At 47.2% G+C, this 23,257-nt stretch overlaps 1 protein-coding gene across 8 annotated transcripts in view; it reads left to right on the plus strand.

Annotated features, from left to right (window-relative positions):
* The window catches only part of KANK4 (KN motif and ankyrin repeat domains 4), a 208,250-nt gene that overhangs the window by 177,691 nt on the left and 7,302 nt on the right, over nucleotides 1-23,257 (plus strand). For all 8 annotated transcript variants that reach the window (XM_077955030.1, XM_001084958.5, XM_028832975.2 and 5 more), the window contains 3 exons: nucleotides 2,030-2,249; nucleotides 13,683-13,825; nucleotides 19,746-19,946. In XM_077955030.1, coding sequence (XP_077811156.1) covers nucleotides 2,030-2,249; nucleotides 13,683-13,825; nucleotides 19,746-19,946 — 564 coding nt within the window. The remainder of the gene's footprint in view (nucleotides 1-2,029; nucleotides 2,250-13,682; nucleotides 13,826-19,745; nucleotides 19,947-23,257) is intronic.

Below are 23,257 nucleotides of genomic sequence, written 5' to 3' on the forward strand. Positions count from 1 at the left end.
CAGAGGTTGAGGCTGCAGTGAGCTGTGATTGCACCACTGCACTCCAGCCTCAGCACTGGAGTGAGATCCTGTCGAAAACACAGGAAAAAAAAAAAAAAAAAAAAGAACCAATATGTGGATGTTGATCAAAACTCCTGTCACTTATTCTTAATTGAATTATCAAACTAAGGTCTTTCTTAGACCTTCATTCAAAACCCACCACTCGGCTGGGCGCAGTGGCTCACACCTGTAATCCCAGCACTTTGGGAGGCCGAAATGGACGGATCACCTGAGGTCAAGAGTTCAAGACCAGGCTGGCCAACATGGCAAAACCCTGTCTCTACTAAAAATACAAAAATTAGCTGGGCATGGTGGCCCATGCCTGTAATCCCAGCTACTTGGGAGGCTGAGGCAGGAGAATCGCTTGAACCCAGGAGGTGGAGGTTGCAGCAAGCTGAGGTCATGCAACTGCACTCCAGCCTGGGCCATAGGCTGGCCCACTCTGTCTCAAAAGAAACCAACCAAACAAACACAAACAAAAAACAAAATCCACCCCTCTGTTCCTTAATATTAGGATCTTTCTCCAGATTTTCTTGAAGATCTCATGGGTAAAGGAGATACTCTGATTTATAAAAGTGTTTTAGCCACAAAAGATTCCACTGATTCTGCTCTAGAAAAGTGATCAGAGAATATGCAAGCCTGGCACCACACCCATGTTAGGATCAAAGCAATGGATACCGTCTCCCTTCCCCTCACCTTAGAGGAAGAAGCAGGTGTGTAAGGACCTCACTCTGTAGAACCATGAAGGTAAGGGGCCAGTCCCCTTTTACTCCCATTTTATAATAGAACAAGTAAGGATCAAAAAGGTTACATGACTTCCAAGGTCCCACAGCTAAGCCAGGGATTTTATTTATTTATTTATTTTTATTTCTATTATATTATTTTTTTAATCTGAGATGGAGTTTTGCTCTTGTTGCCCAGGCTGGAGTGCAATGGTGCACTCACGCACAACCTCCACCTCCCGAGTTTCAAGCGGTTCTCCTGCCTCAGCCTCCCGAGTAGCTGGGATTACAGGCATGCGCCACCATGCCTTGCTAATTTTGTATTTTTAGTAGAGACAGGGTTTCTCCATGTTGGTCAGGCTGGTCTCAAACTCCCGACCTCAGGTGATCCCCTCGTCTTGGCCTCCCAAAGTGTTGGGATTATAGGCGTGAGCCACCGCGCCCCGCCAAGCCAGGGATTAAACTGTGTCACATCGATTTAGTGACTCCAAGTCCAGGACTCTTCCTGGCGTCAGTATGAAATCATTTATCATAATCACTTCTCAATAGCTTCTCCTCCCCATTAGGTAAATACCCTTTAAACACTGAGGTCATGTCACACACAGATTGATGTCATTGGCTCTGGAACTCTTCTCGTTCATGGTCCCAGAGGAGCTGAATGTTGCAGATAGCAGGGCCCTGCCGTGGGTTGTTAAACCATTTACTCTCAAGGTCCTTGCAAAGCTTAAAAGCCAAACATGTCAAGCACACCTGTTTGGGTTTTATTTCAAGCATAAATTGGGGATGTTGTTTGTCTTCGCATGCATGTTTCCCATTAGTAAGATGATGCGAGTTTCCAGCTATGCCTATTAAACACACGCAGGAGTCCTGGTAGAGTCTGGGGCAAGGTCAGTATGGGCTGGCTGTGTGAGGGGGAAGGAGAGGGCCTTTGTGATTGTGAGCAGACCAGGGGTGTGAGCTAAACTTCTTACCGGAGGTGTAAGCTAAACTTCCCGCAGACTCAAACTTTCTCCAGTTAAGTGCCTTGTTACTGGTTACTAGGCTGTCCTCCCAGTCCTCCTTTCCACTCCCAGAGGGGGCTGATCGCACAAGTACAAAGTATGTTGCTGCATTCCTAACCCCACCAGCTCTGAGCCCTTCAGGAATAAATCACATGGCAAACTGGAGGGAGCTGAAGGGACAGAGGCCAAAGCTGGCTTTCCTTGTGTAAGGGAGGAACTCTTGCTGGCCAGGGAACCTCTTGGAATTGGTCTCTTTTGGGGTTTCAGAGGCAAAGCTTGAACACCATCAGTCAAGAGTGGTTCCGCGTCTCCAGCCGGAAGTCGTCTAGCCCTGCTGTGGTGGCCTCCTACCTCTGCGAGGTCCAGCCTCACTCCCCACACTTCCTGAAGCTGCTTGTCAACTTGGCCGATCGCAACGGAAACACAGCCCTTCACTACAGCGTGTCCCACTCCAACTTCTCCATCGCGAAGCTGCTGCTGGAGACAGGTCAGAAGTGGTTGCATTTATACAGTCTGGGTCCGTCCTTGAAGGACATGGCAATTTTTTAAATTTTTTTCAAAAATTTCAATAGCTTTGGAAGTACAAGTGGTTTTTGGTTACGTGGATGAATTGTACAGTGGTGAAGTCTGGTCTTGTAGTATACCTATCACCCAAATAGTGTACATGGTACCCCATAGGGAGCTTTTCCTCACTGCCTTCTGCCCTCCCCTCTTCTGACTCTGTGGTATAATTGTCCTTTATGCCACTCTGTATGTCTTCATGTACCTGTGGCTTAGCTCCAACTTATAATGAGAACACGCAGTATTTGGTTTTCCATTCTTGAGTTACTTCACTTAGGATAATGGCCTCCAGTTCCATCCAGGTTGCTGCAAAAGACATTGTTTTGTTCTTTTTTGTGGCTGAGTAGTATTTCATGGAATGTATGTATGTGTGTGCATATATGTACATATAACATTTTATTATATGTATATGTATGTATATATTATATATTTTATATATATGTATATATAACATTTTCTTTATCCACTCATCAGTTGATGGGCATTTAGGTTGATTCCATGTCTTCGCAATTGTGAATTGTGCTGTGATAGCATACAAACGCGGGTGTCTTTTTGATAGAATGACTTGAAGGGCAATTCTTGTACACATTTCTTTCTGGTGAGGAAATGCATCATTGTCGAAAGTTCCCTCTGGGCTGGCTGGGCACGGTGGCTCACGCCTGTAATCCCAGCACTTTGGGAGGCCGAGGCGGGCAGATCATGAGGTCAGGAGATCGAGACCATCCTGGCTAACAGGGTGAGACCCCGTCTCTACTAAAAATACAAAAAATTATCTGGGTGTGGTGGCGGGCTCCTGTAGTCCCAGCTACTCGGGAGGCTGAGGCAGGAGAATGACGTGAACCCGGGAGGCGGAGCTTGTAGTGAGCCGAGATCACGCCACTGCACTCCAGCCTGGGCGACACAGCAAGGCTCTGTCTCAAAAAAAAAAAAAACAAAAAAAGAGAAAGTTCCTTCTGTGTTCCAGAAACTGGACCAGACCATTTTGCCTCTGTTTGCCTCATTTGTTCTTCACAGCATTCCTGTGATGTGGGTATTGTTCTCATGTTACAGCTAAGGAAACTCAGGCTCAAGAGTTATAAAACTTGCTCAGATTACAGCACTGGTCAAGGGTAGAGTCAGGTTTTGTACTCAGTTTGTCCACCTCCACAGCTATAACTATACTGCCTCTGGGGGAAATGGCATTTTCCCATCTTCAGAGGATACTTTTTAACAAAGGTCGTGGCTCCGTTTGATCCACTTGACTCAACTTGATTCATTCATCTTTCATCAGATATTTATTGACTACACATGAGGTCCATACTGGCTACTACCAGGGATGCAAAGGTGAGCCAGGTTAGCCCTCTGCTTCCTGGGAGCTAACAGTCTAGCAGTTGGGATGGAGCTGGATGGTGGCTCATGAAACAGAGATAGAGAAAGTGATTTAGGAACTGAAATGAGAGCGTGTCTAGTGCAGGGAGCGGCAAAGGTGCACTGGAGCAGGCAGGACTCCAGCAGGCAGTGTTCCAGGCAGAAGGAACTCCATGGAGGTTAGACAGGGAAAATGCCTGAAGACCAGAAAGCTTGTAGTTTGGATGGGATGGGAATTAAGGTTGGAAGGGTGAGTTGGAGCCACCACATGGAGAAATGGAGGACCTGGAATGCCAGGCTGAACCCTGCTTGGAAGGTCCCAGGAAGTCAGTGCAGGTTTTTTTGTAGGAAACTCCATAACCAGGGTAATTCTCTAAAAGAGTCATTTGACAGTAGGGGTGGGTTAGTGAAGAGAGCAGGAGAGGAGGTGGCAGGGCAGACAGGAAGCCATTACAGAGGTCCAGAGAGAGGTAGTGAGGGCTTATAATAGGTGAGGATGGTAGGAACTGAATAGCAAAAAGCCATTGGGAGGTCAGGCATTGTGGCTCATGCCTGTAATCCCAGCATTTTGGGAAGCCGAGGCGGGCAGATCACTTGAGGTCAGGAGTTCAAGACCAGCCTGGTCAACATGGCAAAACCTTGTCTCTACTAAAAACACACAAAAAAATTAGCCGGGCATGGTGGCGTGCACCTGTAATCTCAGCTACTATGGATGCTGAGGCAGGAGAATTGCTTGAACCCAGGAGGTGGAGGTTGCAGTGAGCCGAGTTCACACCACTGCACTCCAGCCTCCAGAGCAACAAAGCTCCAGCAACAGAGCAAAACTCTATCTCAAAAGATTAAAAAAAAAAAAAAAAAAAAAGACTGGGCACGGTGGCTCATGCATGCAATCCCAACACTTTGGGAGGCTGAGGCAGGTAGATCATTTGAGGTTCAAGACCAGCCTGGCCAACATGGTGAAACCCTGTCTCTATTAAAAATACAAAAATTAGCTGGGTGGTAGTGACACATGCCTGTAATCCCAGCTACTCAGGAGGCCAAGGCAGGAGAATCGCTTGAGCCTGGGGTGGGTGGAGGTTTTGGTGAGCTGAGATAGTGACACCGCACTCCAGTCTGGGTGACAGAGTGAGACCTGTCTCAAAAAAAAAAAAGTCATTGGGAAAGTAGTACCCGACTGGTGAGGTGAGTTGGAGCTCTCTGTCAAGCCTGGATGGTTAAGAAGACAGTGGGTTGTGGGAGGAGAAGGACTAAATGTGGAAGAAGCAGAAAGGATAATTCAGTTTGGGGCAGATTTTTAGTTTCTGGAGATGTACAGAGGCTATTGAGAATTCCAGATGCAAAATGAAAAGGCAACAGAGCTTTGGGTGGGGCCGGCCAGAGCACGTGCAATGAGGCCTTTAGGAGAGGAGGCCTCTCTTGCTCTTGGTTATCCTGTGCAGAGAGAGAGAGAGAGCACACCAGTGAAGGAGACCTAGGCAGAGTCGTGTGATAACTAGAAGAAATAAGAGGATTGTGGCTGATGGGGAAGGACAGCCCATGAAAAACAAAGAGTGTCAACTGCATCAGATTCTGCAGGGTCCCTGAAGGATGATGCCTGGGTTTGGCAGATGGAGGGGACGGGGGGTGCCACTGGTGACTTTGGAGACAGCTGCTTTGGGGCATGTTGGGAGGAAACCAGCTAGAAGAGGGGAAGGAGCAAAGCGCCAGGCTTGGGGAAGGCAGTGATGGAGTGTCTTGGCCGAAGGAGGCAGGAGAGCCTACGGAGAGTTGGTTTTGTGTTTGTCTGGGGAGAGGAGATCTGAACATATTTTTTGACTGAGAAGAAGAATCCAAGAAAGAAGAGGAACAGGTAAGGTGGGAAACAGAGACAGAGAATGAGAGACAAAGAGAGAGATGGAGAGGAAGCGAATGAGAGACAGAGACAGACAGAAAAAGAAAGACAGGGAGAGAAAAAGGAAGAGAGATAGAGACTGACAGAGAATCAGAGACAGAGAAAGAGAGAGGTGAAAGATACAAAAGAGAGAAGCCACTTGGTGAAGCAAGGTCTAGGAGGAGCTGGGAAAGCCTGGGCTCCATAGCAGAGGCAGGTGAGGGCAGCGTAGGCAAGACGCTGGGCCATTCATTTCTCTGAGATGGAAGCGAGAAAAGGAGAAAGTGGGTAACAGTGCAGAGAGATGTTGAGGAGAGCAGGGAGGTGGAGGCCACTGGCCTCAGATGGCCTCGATCTTCTCAGGAAAGTGAGAGTAGGATCAGGGTTACAGGTTGGAAAGGTGTAGTTAACAGTCAACCAAAGACAGGTGCGTGATGGGGCTGAGCTAAAGTGCATGGGCCTCGGTCAAATGTCATCTATGAGTTTAGGAAGGCTGTATGGGGCTGTCTAGGAGAGTCCGTACAAGAGGTATAAAACCCCAAGTTATCCCCACAGATGTGGCCTTCTGCTGCTAAGTATTTAGCATCTGCTAAATATAATTTAAATGTATTACGAATTATATTATATTTATAAATTATGTTATAAATTATATTGTGTTTATAATTAGAAATATGTTATAGAATAATGAATATAATTATTTCATTTAATAATAAAATTTTATTGTTAGAATAGGATGATTATCCCTCTTTATAGACCATGAAAGTGACATTCAGAAAGTCAGCAAACTTACCCTAGATCACCCAATAACTAAGTGTGCTACTAGGATTTAAAGTCAATACTGGACCAGGCGAGGTGGCTCATGCCTATAATCCCAGCACTTTGGGAGGCTGAGGCAGGGGGATCACTTAAGCTCAGAGGTTCAAGACCAGCCTGAGCAACAGGGTGAAACCCCATCTCTGCCGAAAATACGAAGATTAGCCAGATGTGGTGGTACACGCCTGTGGTCCCAGCTACTCGGGAGGCTGAGGTGGGAGGATCGCTTGAACCCAGGAAGTTGAGGCTGCAGTGAGCCATGATCGCACCACTGCACTCCAATGTGGGTGACAGAGTGAGACCTGGACTCAAAAAAAAAAAAAAAAAGAAGAAGAAGAAAAAGAAAAGTTGGTCCCGTTGCTCTTTTCATTTCTGACATCTAGGAGGTAGAGCATAACTCTTCCTTTAGGAGGCCTGAGGTAGGGATTTAAATGAACATCTAAAGTCTGAATTTAGGACCCAATGGCTTTCCCCACCTTGGGTCCTGTCTGGCTAAAATCCCTCCTGTGGCTTCCTATTGCTCTTAGCGTGAGAGGCGGCTTCCTCAACCTGGCCTTCAGGACCCTGCCTGCCCTGGCTCCCACCTGCTTGGGCCGTCTCTGCTGCCGCCATGCTCTCCTCCTTCCCTCCACTCTAGCCACGCTGGCCTCACTCACCAAGGTCATTCCCTCCTGGGATTTTTGTATTTGCCTTCTACCTGGACTCTTCCCCCTGAGGCTCTTCTTGTGACTGGCTCCTTTTCGTCATTCAAGTCACAGTCCAAATGTCACCTCCTCAGAAGTCTTCCTGGTGCTTCTGTCTAAAGTGGCTGCCCCCACCTCTCTCTAGGGGAGCACCCTCTTTCTTTCTTGAGACACTCTTTGCTTTTCATTTCTACTCAACAGAATGTTCATTCACTCAAAAGGGGCTCCTGCCTGTCTTGTTCCGGTCTGTTTCCCTAACACCTAGACCAGTTCCTGGTTCCTAGTAGGTGTTGAGTGAAAACGTCTGTTAAATGAATGAGCGATGGATGACTCCTGGGAGCTAGGTTAAATTCCAGTAAACTTCCACATCTTCAAAATTCTGCTAAGCAGCTTTGAGTGTCTTCAGCTGAACGGGAAAGGCAGCGTACATAATGACAGCCTGAAGTTGTTTCTGATTTTCACATCATCAAAAGAAGATTAAATTATAGCTAACAGTGAGCTGATGTTATTGATTTCAGTTCTTCATGGATGCATGGATACCATCAAAATGGTAGATCAAATGAGAAAGGCACATAATTAAATGGAGCATGGCTCTGTGTTCTGTTACTGTATTCAATGTTAGGGGCCATCCATGTAGAAGGTGAATAAAGCAGCTACTGCTTTTTCAGTGTCGTCCTCATCCCAGACACTGGACTTAGTGTGATATACATATACACTGTCATGTACAATCCTTGCAGGAATTGTGAAGCAGATCTTAATTGCCTTTTCCAAGTGAGGAAACTGAGGCCCAGAGATGTCAGGTAATGTGGTCAAGGTCACAGAGCCTGTAAGAAGCTAATCCAGAATTCAAACCAAGTCAGCCTCCTAATCTGGGCTTTTTCTACTACCCTGTCTATGCTTCTGGGACATTGAGACTTTGGGAACATCCATTATGTTCATGAAGAATCCAAAAACCAGTAACATATGGCCCTTGTCTTTAAGTGTTCACAGTCTTGTAGCCAGTTAGAAGTTTCTGGATGAGCCAGCCAGGACAGAGAAGAGACAACTAAAATTTGGGTGATATAAATATCTGCTGATGCTAAGAATTCACTTAATACTCATCAACGTTAAAGTGGTTTGGAAACTTTTCCCTTTAACATAGTGAAATAGCTAAATAGCCATAAAGGTAAAGTAAGAAGGGGGTTGGGGAGAATGGGTTGAGAGAGTTGTTACTTTCTCTTATCTGTAGAAGGGATGTTGAGGGTGACAGATCTGTCACACTCCCAAACCTGGGGTGTCCTTAGAGGCAGTTGTTAAGCATCCAGAAAAAAAAAATTACAAACTGTAAAGGGCTGTACAGAAGTGACTCATTATTATTGAGAATAGAGCCAGAGTGCACCTCTGCCGGTTCAACCCCAAGTGATCCGTCCTTTATTTTGCCAAATGCCCTGGCAGGGCGTATTGAGTCAGAGGATGCTCTGTCGAGAGCCTTGCTCCTCTGTCACCTCCAGGGAGAGTTGGCTTTGCTGCCTGATGGCTGCTCTGAAGCATCTTCTGTAAAGTTCTGGGTCCTGGCAGGAGCAGCGGCTCACGCCTGTAATCTAGCACTTTGAGAAGCCAAGGCAGGCAGATCACCTGAGGTTAGGAATTCAAGACCATCCTGGCCAACATGGCGAAACCCCATCTCTACTAAAAATACAAATATTAGCTGAGCGTGGTGGCGCATGCCTGTAATCCCAGCTACTTGGGAGGCTGAGGCAGGAGAATCGCTTGAACCCGGGAGGCAGAGGTTACAGTGAGCCGAGATCACACCAGTGCACTCCAACCTGGGTGACAGAGTGAGACTCCATCTCAAAAATAATAAATAAATAAACAAAGTCCTGGGTCCTTAGCCCCTCCTAGTCCCTTTCCTGAGCCTGTGGGCAGGTGTCAGACCTCATTCTACTGAACTAAAAACCATGTTTCTGAAGAGAAAAAAGAACTGATAACCTGAGGCTCGTTTACACATCTTAAAAGCAAACTTAAAATAATCAAGGGGTAGAAATAAAACAGTTATTAACAAGGCAGTGCAAATGTTCACTTTAGTATCAGGACAGAGCTATGAGGTGATGCATGGAGTTGTTATTTAGCTTTCATCACCTGCCGGCTCATGGCAGTGGTCCAAGGAGCTTGAGGGAAAACTGCTGATAAATGAGGCAGACTGATGCCTCTGTCTCCACTGACGGCCTGGTATTATCATGGCACACTTCTGAAAAACTGTTTGAAAAATTATGGGGTAGGCCAGGCGCGGTGGCTCAAGCCTGTAATCCCAGCACTTTGGGAGGCCGAGACGGGCGGATCACAAGGTCAGGAGATCGAGACCACAGTGAAACCCCGTCTCTACTAAAAATACAAAAAATTAGCCGGGCGCGGTGGCGGGCGCCTGTAGTCCCAGCTACTCAGGAGGCTGAGGCAGGAGAATGGCGGGAACCCGGGAGGCGGAGCTTGCAGTGAGCCGAGATCGCGCCACTGCACTCCAGCCTGAGCAACAGCGTGAGACTCCGTCTCAAAAAAAAAAAAAAAAAAGAAAAAAAAAAAGAAAAATTATGGGGTAGCCAGGCACCGTGGCTGATGCCTGTAATCCCAGCACTTTGGGAGGCTGAGGTGGGCGTCTCCAACATAGAGAAACCCCGTCTCTACTAAAACTACAAAAATTAGTTGGGCGTGGTGGCTCATGCCTGTAATCTCAGCTACTCGGGAGGCTGAGGCAGGAAGATCGCTTAAACCCGGGAGGCAGAGATTGCAGCGAGCTGAGATCGTACGATTGCACTCCAGCCCGGGCAACAGGAATGAAACGCCATCTAGAAAAAAAAAAAAAAAAAAAGAAGAAGAAAGAAAAATTGTGGGTTGGAGGGAATATCAAACAAATGTTGCTTTTTTCCACTTGCACAGAACTTGCAAATAGCCCTAATTGACATTTTTTCATAAACCATATTTTTACAATGAATACCTAAACCTTAGGGGAATATCATTCTGGACAACAATAGTAATAACAGCGAACGCTCACTGAGTGTTTCCTGTGTACTAGGCATGGTTCTAAGTCAGGGGTGTCCAGTCTTTGGCCTCCCTGGGCCACACTGGAAGAAGAACTGTCTTGGGGCACACATAACATACACTAACACTAATGATAGCCAAAGAGCTAAAAATAATGCTTTAAGAAACTGTGAATTTGTGTTGGGCCGCATTCAAAGCTGTCCTGGGCCATAAGTGGCCAATGGGCCACGGGTTGGACAAGCTTGTTCTAAGTCCTTTAAATATATTAGACTGGGCACAGTGACTCACACCTGTAATCTTAGCATTTTGGGAGGCCACAGTGGGTGGCCCAGGAGTTTGAGACCAGTCTGGGCAACATAGTGAAAAACCCTGTTTCTATAAAAAACACAAAGAATTAGCCAGGCGTGGTGACATGCACCTGTAATCCTAGCTACTCAGGAGGCTGAGGTGGGAGGATCACTTGAGCCCTGGAGGCAGAACTTATAGTGAGATCATGCCACTGCACTCATCCTCAGGCTGGGCAACAGAGCCAAACCCTGTCTCAATAAATAAATAGTTAAATAAACTCAATAAATGTCACTTATGAGGTAGGTTGTGTTGTCATCCCCATTTTATAGAGGAGGAAATGCTAAGAAAGGCTAAGTGACTTGATTTAGTGTAATTGTTTTCCTATTGCCCAAAGGAGCTACGTCAGGGAGGACTGCTTGAACCCAGGAGGTTGAGGCTGCAGTGAGCCATGATCGCACCACTGCACACCAGCCTGGGCAACAGAGCAAGACCTTATCTCAAAAAAAAAAAAAAAAAAAAAAAAAGCGACATAATTTTTTCAGATAAACAACAGTACAAAGACGTTTGGTTTTCCCATCACCCTTGAGAGGTGGGGTCATTTATGTAACAGGTATCAGTCTAGGCCTGATGATCCCCTACCTTTCCTTAGGTGGGGAGGAATATGGATACATATCCCCAGGGCTACAAAGCAGGACTTTCTTTAGAATTCTCATTTACTACTTAGTCTTTTTTTTTTTTTTTGAGACGGAGTCTCGCTCTGTCACCCAGGCTGGAGTGCAGTGGCACGATCTCGGCTCACTGCAAGCTCCGCCTCCCGGGTTCAGGCCATTCTCCTGCCTCAGCCTCCCGAGTAGCTGGGACTACAGGCGCCCGCCACCGCGCCCGGCTAGTTTTTTGTATTTTTAATAGAGACGGTGTTTCACTGTGTTAGCCAGGATGGTCTCGATCTCCTGACCTCGTGATCCGCCCATCTCGGCCTCCCAAAGTGCTGGGATTACAGGCGTGAGCCACCGCGCCCGGCACTACTTAGTCTTAAAAATATGCCACGTTTGGCCAGGCACGGTGGCTCATGCCTGTAATCCCAGCCCTTTGGGAGGCCGACGTGAGTGGATCATGAGGTCAGGAGTTCAAGACCAGCCTGACCAACATGGTAAAACCCAATCTCTACTAAAAAATACAAAAATTAGCCAGATGTGGTGGCACGCGCCTGTAATTCCAGCTACTCAGGAGGCTGAGGCAGGAGAATCACTTAAACCCGGGAGGCGGAGGTTGTAGTGAACCAGGATCATGCCACTGCACTCCAGGCTAGTGACAGAGCGAAACTCCATCAAAAAAAAAAAAAGCCAGGTTTGGTCAAGGGCAGTGGCTTATGCCTGTAATAATCCCAACACTTTGGGAGCCCAAGCGGGCAGATTGCTTGAGGTTTCACTATTGGTGAAACCCCATCTCTACTAAACATAGTGAAACCCCATCTCTACTAAACATAGTGAAACCCCATCTCTACTAAAATTACGTTTAAAAAATAAAAAATTAGGCCAGGCGCGGTGGCTCACACCTATAATCCCAGCACTTTGGGAGGCCGAGGTGGGTGGATCACGAGGTCAGGAGATCGAGACCATCCTGGCTAACACAGTGAAACCCCGTCTCTACTAAAAATACAAAAAATTAGCCAGGCGTGGTGGTGGGCACCTGTAGTCCCAGCTACTCGGGAGGCTGGGGCAGGAGAATGGCGTGAACCCAGGAGGTGGAGCTTGCAGTGAGCCCAGATTGTGCCACTGTACTCCAGCCTGGACGACAGAGCGAGACTCCGTCTCAAAAAATAAAATAAAATAAAATAAAATAAAATAAAATAAAATAAAAATAAAAAATTAGCTGGGCGTGGTGGTGCATGCCTGTAGCCCTAGCTACTCAGGAGGCTGAGGCAGGAGAATTGCTTGAACCGGGAGGCGGAGGTTGCAGTGAGCGGAGATCGCACCACTGCACTCCAGCCTGGGCAACAGAGAGAGACTGTCTGAAAACAAACAAACAAACAAATGCCAGGTTTTTGGCTAGGTACATTGGTTCACATCTGTAATCCCAGCACTTTGGGAGGCCGAGGCGGGGGTATCACTTGAGGTCAGTAGTTCGAGACCAGACTGGCCAATACAGTGAAACCCTGTCTCTACTAAAAATACAAAAATTAGCCAGGTGTGGTGGCGTGCACCTACAGGCTACTCAGGAGGCTGAGGCAGGAAAATTACTTAAACCCAGGAGGCAGAGGTTGCAGTGAGCTGAGATCATACCACTGCACTCCAGCCTGGGTGACAGAGTGAGGCCTTGTCTCAAGAAAAATAAATAGATAAACAAATAATGCCAGGTTTTCATTGTATTGTGAAATGTAATTCTTAGTTGTTTTAATATAAAATTGTGGAGTTTTTTTCTCCCTCCATTTTTCGAGGGAGATGGTTGTTCCTGGAAGATTTCCCACGTTTATCTCATGGTGTTGTTCACCCTCCTGGTACGTGGCACAGTAGACCCCTGGGCCCTTGGAAAGGACCTGCAAACACAGCCATCAGTTTAAGAGTCACACACAAATGTGAGCTAGTGAGTGTGAAACCTAAAATGCACAGCCGTGGTGGCATTCCAGGCATAGGGGCAGGTGAGGGATGAGCTCCAGAGCCGGACAGACCTGAGTGTTTCCAACCCACTTCGCCTTCACATGAGTGGACAATGTAACTTCTCTGGCTCTCAGTGTCCTCATCTGTACAATAGGAACAACATCTTGTGCTCCGGTTTAGGAAATGAAGTCATGGCCACTAGCCCTTTGGCCATCTCTGGCTTTGTTGTGGGCCTCCCTTGCTGGGTATCCTCGGAAAACTTGTCAAGAAAAGTAACCAGCTGGCCAGGTGCAGTGGCTCATGCCTGTAGTCTCAGCACTTTGGGAGGCCAAGGAGGGTGGATCACGAGGTCAGGAGTTCAGGACCAGCCTGACCAACATGGTGAAACCCCGTCTCTACTAAAAATACAAAAAAATTAGCCAGGTGTGGTGGTACATGTCTGTAATCCCAGCTACTCAGGAGGTGGAGGCAGGAGAATTGCTTGAACCCAGGAGGTGGAGGTTGCAGTGAGCTGAGATCAAGCCACTGCACTCCAGCCTGGGTGACAGAGCGAGACTCCATCTCACAAAAAGAAAAAGAAAAAGAAAAGTAACCAGCTTTAAAGGCTGCTGCAAATGTAAACCACTGGAAAGCATTGCTCTAGTCCATGGCTTTCTAACCAGCAAGCAGTGTCCTGTTGAAACGGCTGAAGTGGAGTCTGGCTCCCGGCCCCTCAGGAGCCCTTCCAGCACCCATTGCTTCTCTTGCAGGCGTCTGCAACGTGGACCATCAGAACAAAGCTGGCTACACTGCCGTAATGATCACTCCCTTGGCTTCCGCAGAGACCAATGAAGACATGGCTGTTGTCTGGAAGCTCTTAAGAGAAGGAAATGTGAACATTCAAGCTACTCAGGTGGGTGGAATGAACATGATCTCTTCAGTAAATGCAGGGGCACCTCCCAGCTTTATTCTGCTAGCGTGGAGAGAAATTCCATGCAGATCCATGTAGTTTTTAAACCAAGTGAGGCTGGGACCTCCAAATGGCATCAGGCAAAGCCTGAATATTCAGTTTTCCTTATAGGCTCCTGAGACCCAGTCAGGCTTGCACAGAGGTCAGTGAGCTTCTAATACAGGCCCCAGTCTGAAACTGAGCAAATTCCATCCGGGGGCAACCTCCCATTCTCAGTTGCCATCTTGAGAAGGCATTTGCTAGCTGGCTGCTCTAAGAAAGCCCTTACAGGTGACCCACCTTGATCATGGCCCAGAGCATCTAACTAGGCTCTTTGGAGGTCCGGTCCTTTAAAGAAGTTCTCACCTCTATCACTCCAAAGCCTTTTAACAAGGTCATGAGTCCTCAGACTGAGGGAAACTGGATAGCCAGGGCAGACAGAAGCATTGGCTCATCATTCCTAGGGGCGTGAGGAGTTCCACTTTCCAGGCTTATATCAGCTTAGCTCAGAGGCTTATTAGAGAGTTCTGCAGGTCATTATCAATCAACCTGGCATGCTGCCTCCGCCCTTGAAATAACCAGATCCCAAAACACTCCTGTCTGCCTTACCTTTGCACCAACAAGTGCGAGTGGCATTATTCCAGACACACAAATCATGCACCAGTCCCCAGGAGCAGTGCCATGGGCCAGGCTGGGAACAGCAGTTGCTGCGAAGAGCCAGTGGAGCCCTACACAAATGTAGTAGCCAGGAATTCAGGACACGTGGGCTCCACGAATTCCTTGGGTCACTTGTGCCCTAGGTCAGAAGAGCCCTTGAAGGTCACCTAGGTCTACCCCTTATTATTTTGCAAAATCCTACAAGGTGGTCTCCAGTTCCGGGACCTCCAGTGTCAGGAAACTCACGCTCTACCAAAGCAGCCCATTTGTTACTCTAGACAGCTCTGATAACTTTCTATACTGAGCCAAAACTGGGTACTCTGAATCTTTCTTTTTTTTTGAAACAGAATCTCGCTCTGTCACCCAGGCTGGAGTGCAATGGCGTGATCTCAGCACACTGCAACCTCCACCTCCCGGTTCAAGCGATTCTTCTGCCTCAGCCTTCCAAGTAGCTGAGACTATAGGCACCCGCCATCATGCCTAGCTAATTTTTGTATTTTTTAGCTATGGGGTTTCACTGTGTTGGCCAGACTGGTCTTGAACTCCTGACCTCAGATGATCCACCCGTCTTGGCCTTTCAAAGTGCTGGGATTACAGGCGTGAGCCACCGCGCCCGGCCTCTGAATCTTTCATGGAGTGATTAGAAGTTGATCAGGGTTCACTCCAAAAAACGATCTTAAGTACCCAGAAGGGCTTTGAGTTAGACAAGTCTCCACATAGAACAACAAGGACTCCTCAAAAGGTCATTTGCCCATTTTTTGAATCTACAGGAATGAATGGAGTATGTTTAACTCTCCTTTCTCCTGGAGTGATCATAGATGATAAGGTAACTGTTGAGAACTGTGAAGAGTCTGGGCTTTTACCCCATGTTAAAGCTAACAAGGTGGCCTGCTACAGTTTTGTGGATACTGGCAGAAGACATGAGACTTCTGTGCCCAAGACAAAGGACCATGTATTACCCACAGCCGAAGCAGTAGCCATAGTATCAGCATTGCCCAAATCCCAGCTCCCACGGGGCAGTGTGAGGAGGGCCAGAAAGCTGAGCATGGAGTGGGTTGTGTTACAGGACAGGACGCCTGAGCATAGGGAAACTGAAGCTTTGATAAGGGACGCTAAGCCTGCCTGCCCTTTTCTCCAAAGAAGACATAAGGCTGTTCACTATATAAACATCCTTAAAAAGATAGTCTAGAAAAAAAGGGCAGATTGTGGTGTGCTTTACTCACCGGATGTGCAGAAAAGCAAGAGACTTATGGAAAATGGACTCCTAACAATATATTAAGCACCACTGTCCCATACTCCCCCAGAGTGATTGCAGATAGTAACCCAACCCGATGGCGAAGTCATCGTTGCATACTAACAGCAACCCTATTGATGGCCAGAAACCAATATTTGTAGATTGCTTTCTGGTTTTCAAGGTATTCTACTCACCTACAACTCCTGTTCCATAAGACTCAATACAGCTAATGTTTCATTTTTAACTAATGTTTCCCGTAAATACGTTAATTATTTTCTAAATTGTCCCTCTTGTAAGAGGGGATGCTTGCAAGAGGATCAAAATCAACCCCTTCTTTGTACAGAGAAGAAACTGATGCTGTAGGAGGACAAGGGACTCATTCTGGGTGACCACAGGAGGGATGAGAATGCATAGCTGCAGCCATTCCCTTTAACTCCCCCTGGGCCTTCACATGTGAAGAGAGGCGGAGGTACCAGATTCAATGGGAATGCGCTGGGAGTCTCCTAGGAACAAGCTGCTTCTCTCTGGATCTCCAGGGCAGTGCAGCAGCATATAGTAGCTCTCTGTAAATGCTCATTGAATTAAATTATATTGAAAGGGACCAGGAGAACGATGAGGAAGGAAGAGGTCCTGCATCAGGCAGAGGGGCAGATGTGAGGACCATCTGCATATGTCAAATGGCTTTAATAACAGTTGGGGGCTGGGCGCGGTGGCTCATGCCTATATTCCCAGCACTTTGGGAGGCCAAGGCGGGCTGATCACTTGAGGCTGGGAGTTTGAGGCTAGCCTGGCCAACATAGTGAAACTCCATCTCCACTAAAAATACAAAAAAAAAAAACTTAACTGGGCATGGTGGTGGGCGCCTGTAATCCCAGCGACTCGGGAGGCTGAGGCAGGAGAATGGCTTGAACCTGGGAAGCAGAGGTTGCAGTGAGCCGAGACTGCGCCATTGCACTCCAACCTGGGTGACAGAGCAAGACTCCGTCTCAAAAATAACAATAATAATAATAATAATAAAACAGTTGGAAAGAGGGGTCTGGAAACTTTGTGGTCTGGATAGTTCAGTAAACAACCGTATATATGTATGTATATACATGTATATGTATGTATCAACCTGGCATGCTGCCTCAGCCCTTGAAATAACCAGATCCCAAAACACTCCTATCTGCCTTATCTCTGCACCAGCAAGTGTGAGTGGTATTATTCCAGACACACAAATCATGCCCCAGTCCCCAGGAGCCATATATATATATGTATGTATATATACACACATATACACACACATATACATATAGATACACATATATGTATATATGTATATATACATGTATATGTGTATGTGTACATGTATATATATGTGTATGTGTACATATATATGTATATGTATGTGTACATATACACATATACATATATGTGTATATATACACACACACACACAAACACATACATGTAATATATACAAGGTCTGGAAACCTTGTGGTCTGGATAGTTCAGCGACAAGGTTTCACCATGTTGGCTAGGCTGGTCTTGAACTCCTGACCTCAAGTGATCCGCCCATCTCAGCTTCCCAAAGTGCTGAGATTACAGCCATGAGCCACCGCACCCGGTCCTATGTATATCTCTACAGTCCTCTCATCCAACTTTATTATATTTTGCCCTCATGGTTTTCCTGGGTTCCAGGCAGGTCTCTCTGATGGGACATCAGGCTTTGTAAGGTTGAAGAATAAGGCAAGAACTGTTTTCTCTCCTTTTGGATCCCCTGAGGCCCTGAAAGCACTATCTTACATGTAAAAACTGCTGAGGGCAGCCGGGCGCGGTGGTTCACACCTGTAATCCCAGCACTTTGGGAGGCTGAGGTGGGAGGATCACCTGAGGTCAAGATTTTGAGACCAGCCCGACCAACATAGTGAAACTCCATCTCTACTAAAAATACAAAAATTAGCCGGGCATAGTGACGGGCACTTGTAATCCCAGCTACTCGGGAGGCTGAGGCAGGAGAATGGCTTGAACCTGGGAGGTGGAGGTTGCAGTGAGCCAAGATTGCACCATTGCACTCCAGCCTGGGCAACAGAGCAAGACTCCATCTCAAAAAAAAAAACAAACATTGGCCAGATGGAGTGGCATACGCCTATGGTCACAGCTACTCAGGAGGCTGAGGTAGGAGGATCACTTGAGCCTGGGAGGCAGAGTTTGCAGTGAGTCGTGATCATGCTACTCCACTCCAGCCTGGGTGATAGAGTGAGATTCTGTCTCAAAAAAAAAAAAATATATATATATATACACACACACACACACACACACACACAGACACACACACACATATAGTATATATAAGAAAATCTATGGGAAATGGGAAATGATGGTCAATTTGTAATCAGAAAAATTACTACTGTACATTATTATATTTACATCCTTTATCTCATTTGATTCCCACAAAAGCCCTGTGAGGTACACAGGACAAATCATTGTTTTTTATATATATATATATTTTTTTTTTTTTTTTTTTTGAGACAGATCTTGTTCTGTTGCCCAAGCTGGAGTGCAGTAGCACAATCTCAGCTCGCTGCAACCTCTGCCTCCCGAGTTCAAGTGATTCTCCTGCCTCAGCCTCCCAAGTAGCAGGTGCCCGCCACCATGCCTAGCTAATTTTTGTATTTTTTTTTTTTTAGTAGAGACAGAGTTTCACCATGTTGGCCAGGCTGGTCTTGAACTCCTGACCTCAGGTGATCTGCCCGCCTTGGCCTCCCAAAGTGCAGGGATTACAGGCATGAGCCACTGCACCCGGCCCCAATTGTTATATTAATTCTTAAGAGAAGGAAAACCAGCTGGGCACAGTGACTCACACTTGTAATCCCAGCATGTTGGGAGGCCAAAGAGGGCGGATCACCTGAGGTCAGGAGTTCAAGACCAGCCTGGTCAACATGGGGAAACCCCGTCTCTACTAAAAATACAAAAATTAGCTGGGCATGGTGGCAGGTGCCTGTAACCCCAGCTACTTGGGAGGCTGAGGCAGGAGAATGGCTTGAACCCAGGAGGCGGAGGTTACAGTGAGCCAAGATCGCGCCATTGCACTCCAGCCTGGGCGACAAGAATGAGACTTCATCTCAAAAAAAAAAAAAAACTAGCCAGATGTAGTGAGTGGCACATGCCTGTGAGCCCATCTACTTGGGAGGCTAAGGTGGGAGAATCACTTGATCCCAAAAGATTGACGCTGAAGTGAGCTGTGATTGTGCCACTGCACTCCAGCCTGGGTAACACAGCAAGACCCCATATTTAAAAAAAAAAAAAAAGAAAAACCAAGAATCAAGAAGACAGTGACGTGACCTGAATCATGCATTAGGAAACAGCAGAACTAGAGCTTGAACTTGCTTTCTGATTCCAGCTCATTGCTATGTCCACCTATGATTACAGAGATGCCCAACATTACTGTCAATGTCTATAGCTTAGAAATGACCACGGGACATGCAACCAGAGATCATGTTGAGAGAGGAGGGTTCTGGTTATCCTTCAACGGAAAATTTCAGAGGCATTGAGCAGAGAAGGCTTCATGGGGAAAGTCAGGCTGAGGCAGGCAGTAAGAAGCCATGATGCTCAAGCACTCAACCTTCATCTGTTCCATCATTTCACATTTATCAGCATGTTCTTGGTGCTGGACACTGGGGAGACAGGGACAAAAACACTTAGTCCCTGCTGTCAACAATGTCACATCCATGAGAAAGAGCAGTTGACAAGTTGCAATACTAAGTGGTGAGTGCTGTGTTAGGAATCCCGTGCCTGGGGAGTGAGAGAAGGCTTTAGAGAGGATGTAGCATTTGACTAATCTTAAAAGAGTGAAAGTTCGCCAAGCAGAGAAGGTTATGTCCCATATCAAGGGCAGGAGACTCAGATCAGTGGTTGTGTTCTTGGAAGTCTCTGATGAGCACACCCAGGCTGGAGAGGCGGTCCTTCCCCACTGGCAGCAACCTCACCACATCCCTGTGGCTCTGCATGCAGGGAGGCCAGACTGCACTGATGCTGGGAGTCAGCCACGACAGGGAGGACATGGTTCAAGCGCTGCTTAGCTGCCAGGCAGATGTCAATCTGCAGGACCACGATGGATCCTCGGCCCTCATGCTGGCCTGTCACCATGGCAACGTGGACCTGGTGCGGCTGCTCCTGGCACACCCGGCCTGCGACAGCAGTCTGACTGACAAGGTGAGACTTACAGGCAATTAACAAGTAGCTGTTGCTGGGCAGGGTGGCTCATGCCTGTAATCCCAGCACTTTGGGAGGCTGAGGTGGGAGGATCACTTGAGACCAGGAGTTCAAGACCAGCCTGGGCAACATAGGGAGACCCCATCTCTTTAAAAAAAAAAAAAAAAAAAAAAAGTAGCTATTTAACTTCCCCTCCTGAAGAGTGCCTTGCCAGCCAGCAAAATTCGAGGAACCCTATGGCAGTGCAACAAAATCAGCCTCCTAAAGCTGTTGTGGGATTTTTTTTTTTTTTTTTTTTTTGAGACTGAGTCTGCCTCTGTCGCCCAGACTAGAGTGCAGTGGCGCGATCTGGGCTCACTGCAAGCTCCGCCTCCCGGGTTCACGCCATTCTCCTGCCTCACCCTCCGGAGTTACTGGGACTACAGGCGCCCGCCAACATGCCCGGCTAATTTTTTGTATTTTTAGTAGAGATGGGGTTTCACCGTGTTAGATAGGATGGTCTCGATCTCCTGACCTTGTGATCCACCCGCCTCGGCCTCCCGAAGTGCTGGGATTACAGGCGTGAGCCACTGCGCCCGGCCTTGTGGGATTTAAATAAGAGGCTCAGCACAGTGGCTCATGTCTGTAATCCCAGGACTGTCAGAGGCCAAGGCAGGAGGATTGCTTGAGGCCAAGAGTTCAAGACCAGCCTGGGCAGCACAGTGAGACCCCATCTCTACTAAAAATACAAAAATTAGCTGGGCATGGTGGTGGAAACCTGTAATTCCAGTTACTCTGGAGGCTGAGGCAGGAGGATCACTTGAACATGCGAGGTGGAGGTTGCAGTGAGCTGAGATCGCACCACTGCACCACAACCTGGGCAACAAGAGTGAAACTCTGTCTCAAACAAAACAAAAAATTAACTAGGTGTGGTGTTGCACGCCTGTAATCCCAGCTGCTTAGCAGGCTGAGGCAGCAGGATTGCTTGAGCCCAGAAGGTTGAGGTTGCAGTGAGCCACGATCAGGCCACTGCACTCCATCCTGGGTGACAGAGTGAGATCCTGTCTCTAAAAAAATTTTAAAAATAAATAAATAAATGAGATGATTCATGGTAAATGTTTGGAGTCTTAGAGCTGCAAAACCCACAACCCTAGCTTTTCACAACACCATCTTGGGCAAATATACCCAGGTCTGGGTATATTCAGCCTCATTTGGTCACGGCAATAACAACATGTGGGCTTTGAGGCAGTAGCTTAGATGGGGAAGCTCTGCTGTCCAATAGGGACTCAAAAGCCTTCAGAAGGAATCAACCTTACAGAGTCATCTCTGTGGTCATTTAACTGAAAGTGCCTCTTGGACACAGATCCACTTTATGAAGCAGCCCATTCCATCAAGCCAGCCTACTTGAAGTTGCACTGTCAGTCACAGGCTTCTTAAATAAACTTCCTCATAAGGTGATGGCAATGATGATGATGACAATAGTAACTAATCAGTAACAATAGTAACCAACACATATGGAGGGCTTACTCTGTGTCAGGTACTGTACTAAGCATTTGTCATGGACCGTTTCATTTAAACCCCACAACAATCTGGTGAGATTGTCTTCCTACTGCCCCACTTTGCTCAAGGAGACGGAGGCATCAAATGGTTAGGTTACATACCCAGGATTACTCAGCTAGTGGAACCTGGCTCCATTAAACTCCTGGGCCCATATCCTTAACTGTTCCATCATCATCACTGTTTCACATTGAAGCATCCATGTCTCTGGCTCCCTGCTGAATCCCCCACACCTAGTAGAGTGCCTGCCACATTTCATTGAATCAATCAACAAATGAGTGAGTGAACCCCTAAACTTTGGAGGTAAGTCAACAGTAAGTGACCTTGTTCCTGATAATTACGGTAGGTATAATAATATTTCTAGAGTGCTCCTGGGAACTAAACCTTTCCCATGCATTACGTCTAATCCTCTCCCTCTCAGTAATCCAGTGACATAGATACTGATGTCCACTTTTTACTGATGAGAAAACAGGCCTGGAGATGTTATGTAACTGACCTAAGAGTTACAGCCTACTGATTCTCAGAGCAGAGATTCAAGCCTAGGTATGACTCCAGTATCCTTAATATTGGCACCGTAATGTAATGATTTAAGCAGCTGTCTTTATCCTTTCTTAACAGCCACAGTTCAAAGGAAACAAAAACCTGGCGAGGGGAAGAGAGTCCTCTCCCTGCCCGGGGCAGCACCTCTTACTGGGCCACATTTAAACTAACCGGAGATTGACTCATCAGCAATTTAAGCTGCTGTGTCCCTCAGTCACACCTGTCTGCAGCAGGCACCCATCCAGTGACTCTAGGTCCTGTGAACCCTACCTTCACCCCAAAGCCATTTCTGAGATCATTAGAGAGCACAGACTTTCTTGACATTCATTTGGGAACAGGGGTGGACTACTAGAAACCAGAGCCTCCTCTTCCAAACATTATATGGTCAGACAAAGGATCTGTGCTAATGAGCTCCCTGCTGGGTTGTCCTGGGGGAGAAGGAGGCAGCCCTAATCTGGAACAGGCCTGTACATCAAAGGCCCCCGGCCCTCTAAGGCATAGCCACTGCTGATGCCCAAAGAGGTCTGAGATGGGAGGCCTGTGGGACAGGCAGGCAGGCATGAGCTTTGGAAGTCCCTGGTTAGCTGGGATAATCAGGCAGTGGATCTGAGAGCTCTCCTGGGTATCTCTGGAGGTCTGTCACAGGTATGAGAGAGCTTAGTGGCTGCTTTCTGGTGGTGGAAGAGTTGTGGGATCTGTTGCATTTCAGACAACTCAAGCATGATTGTTAGAAGCATGGACTTTAAACACTCATGAGACCAGGTGCAGTGGCTCATGCCTGTAATCCCAACACTTTGGGAGGCCAGGTGGGGAGGATTGCTTGAGCCCAGGAGTTTGAGACCAGTCTTGGCAACAAAGTGAGACCCCCTGTATTAGTCTGTTTTCACGCTGCTGATAAAGACATACCTGAGACTGGGCAATTTACAAAAGAAAGAGGTTTAATTGGATTTACAGTTTCACATGGCTGGGAAAGTCTCACAATCATGGCAGAAGGCAAGGAGGAGCAAATCACATCTTACACAGATAGCAGCAGGCAAAGAGAGAACTTGTGCAGGAATACTCCCCCTTATAATAACCATCAGATCTCATGAGACTTACTATCATGAGAACAGCACAGGAAAGACCTGCCCCCATGAGTCAATTACCTCACACAGTTCCCTCCCACAACACATGGGAATTCAAGATGACATTTGGGTGAGGACACAGCCAAACCGTATCACTCCCTCTCTACAGAA

Source organism: Macaca mulatta, chromosome 1 (genome assembly GCF_049350105.2).
Source record: "Macaca mulatta isolate MMU2019108-1 chromosome 1, T2T-MMU8v2.0, whole genome shotgun sequence".
NCBI lineage: Eukaryota > Metazoa > Chordata > Mammalia > Primates > Cercopithecidae > Macaca > Macaca mulatta.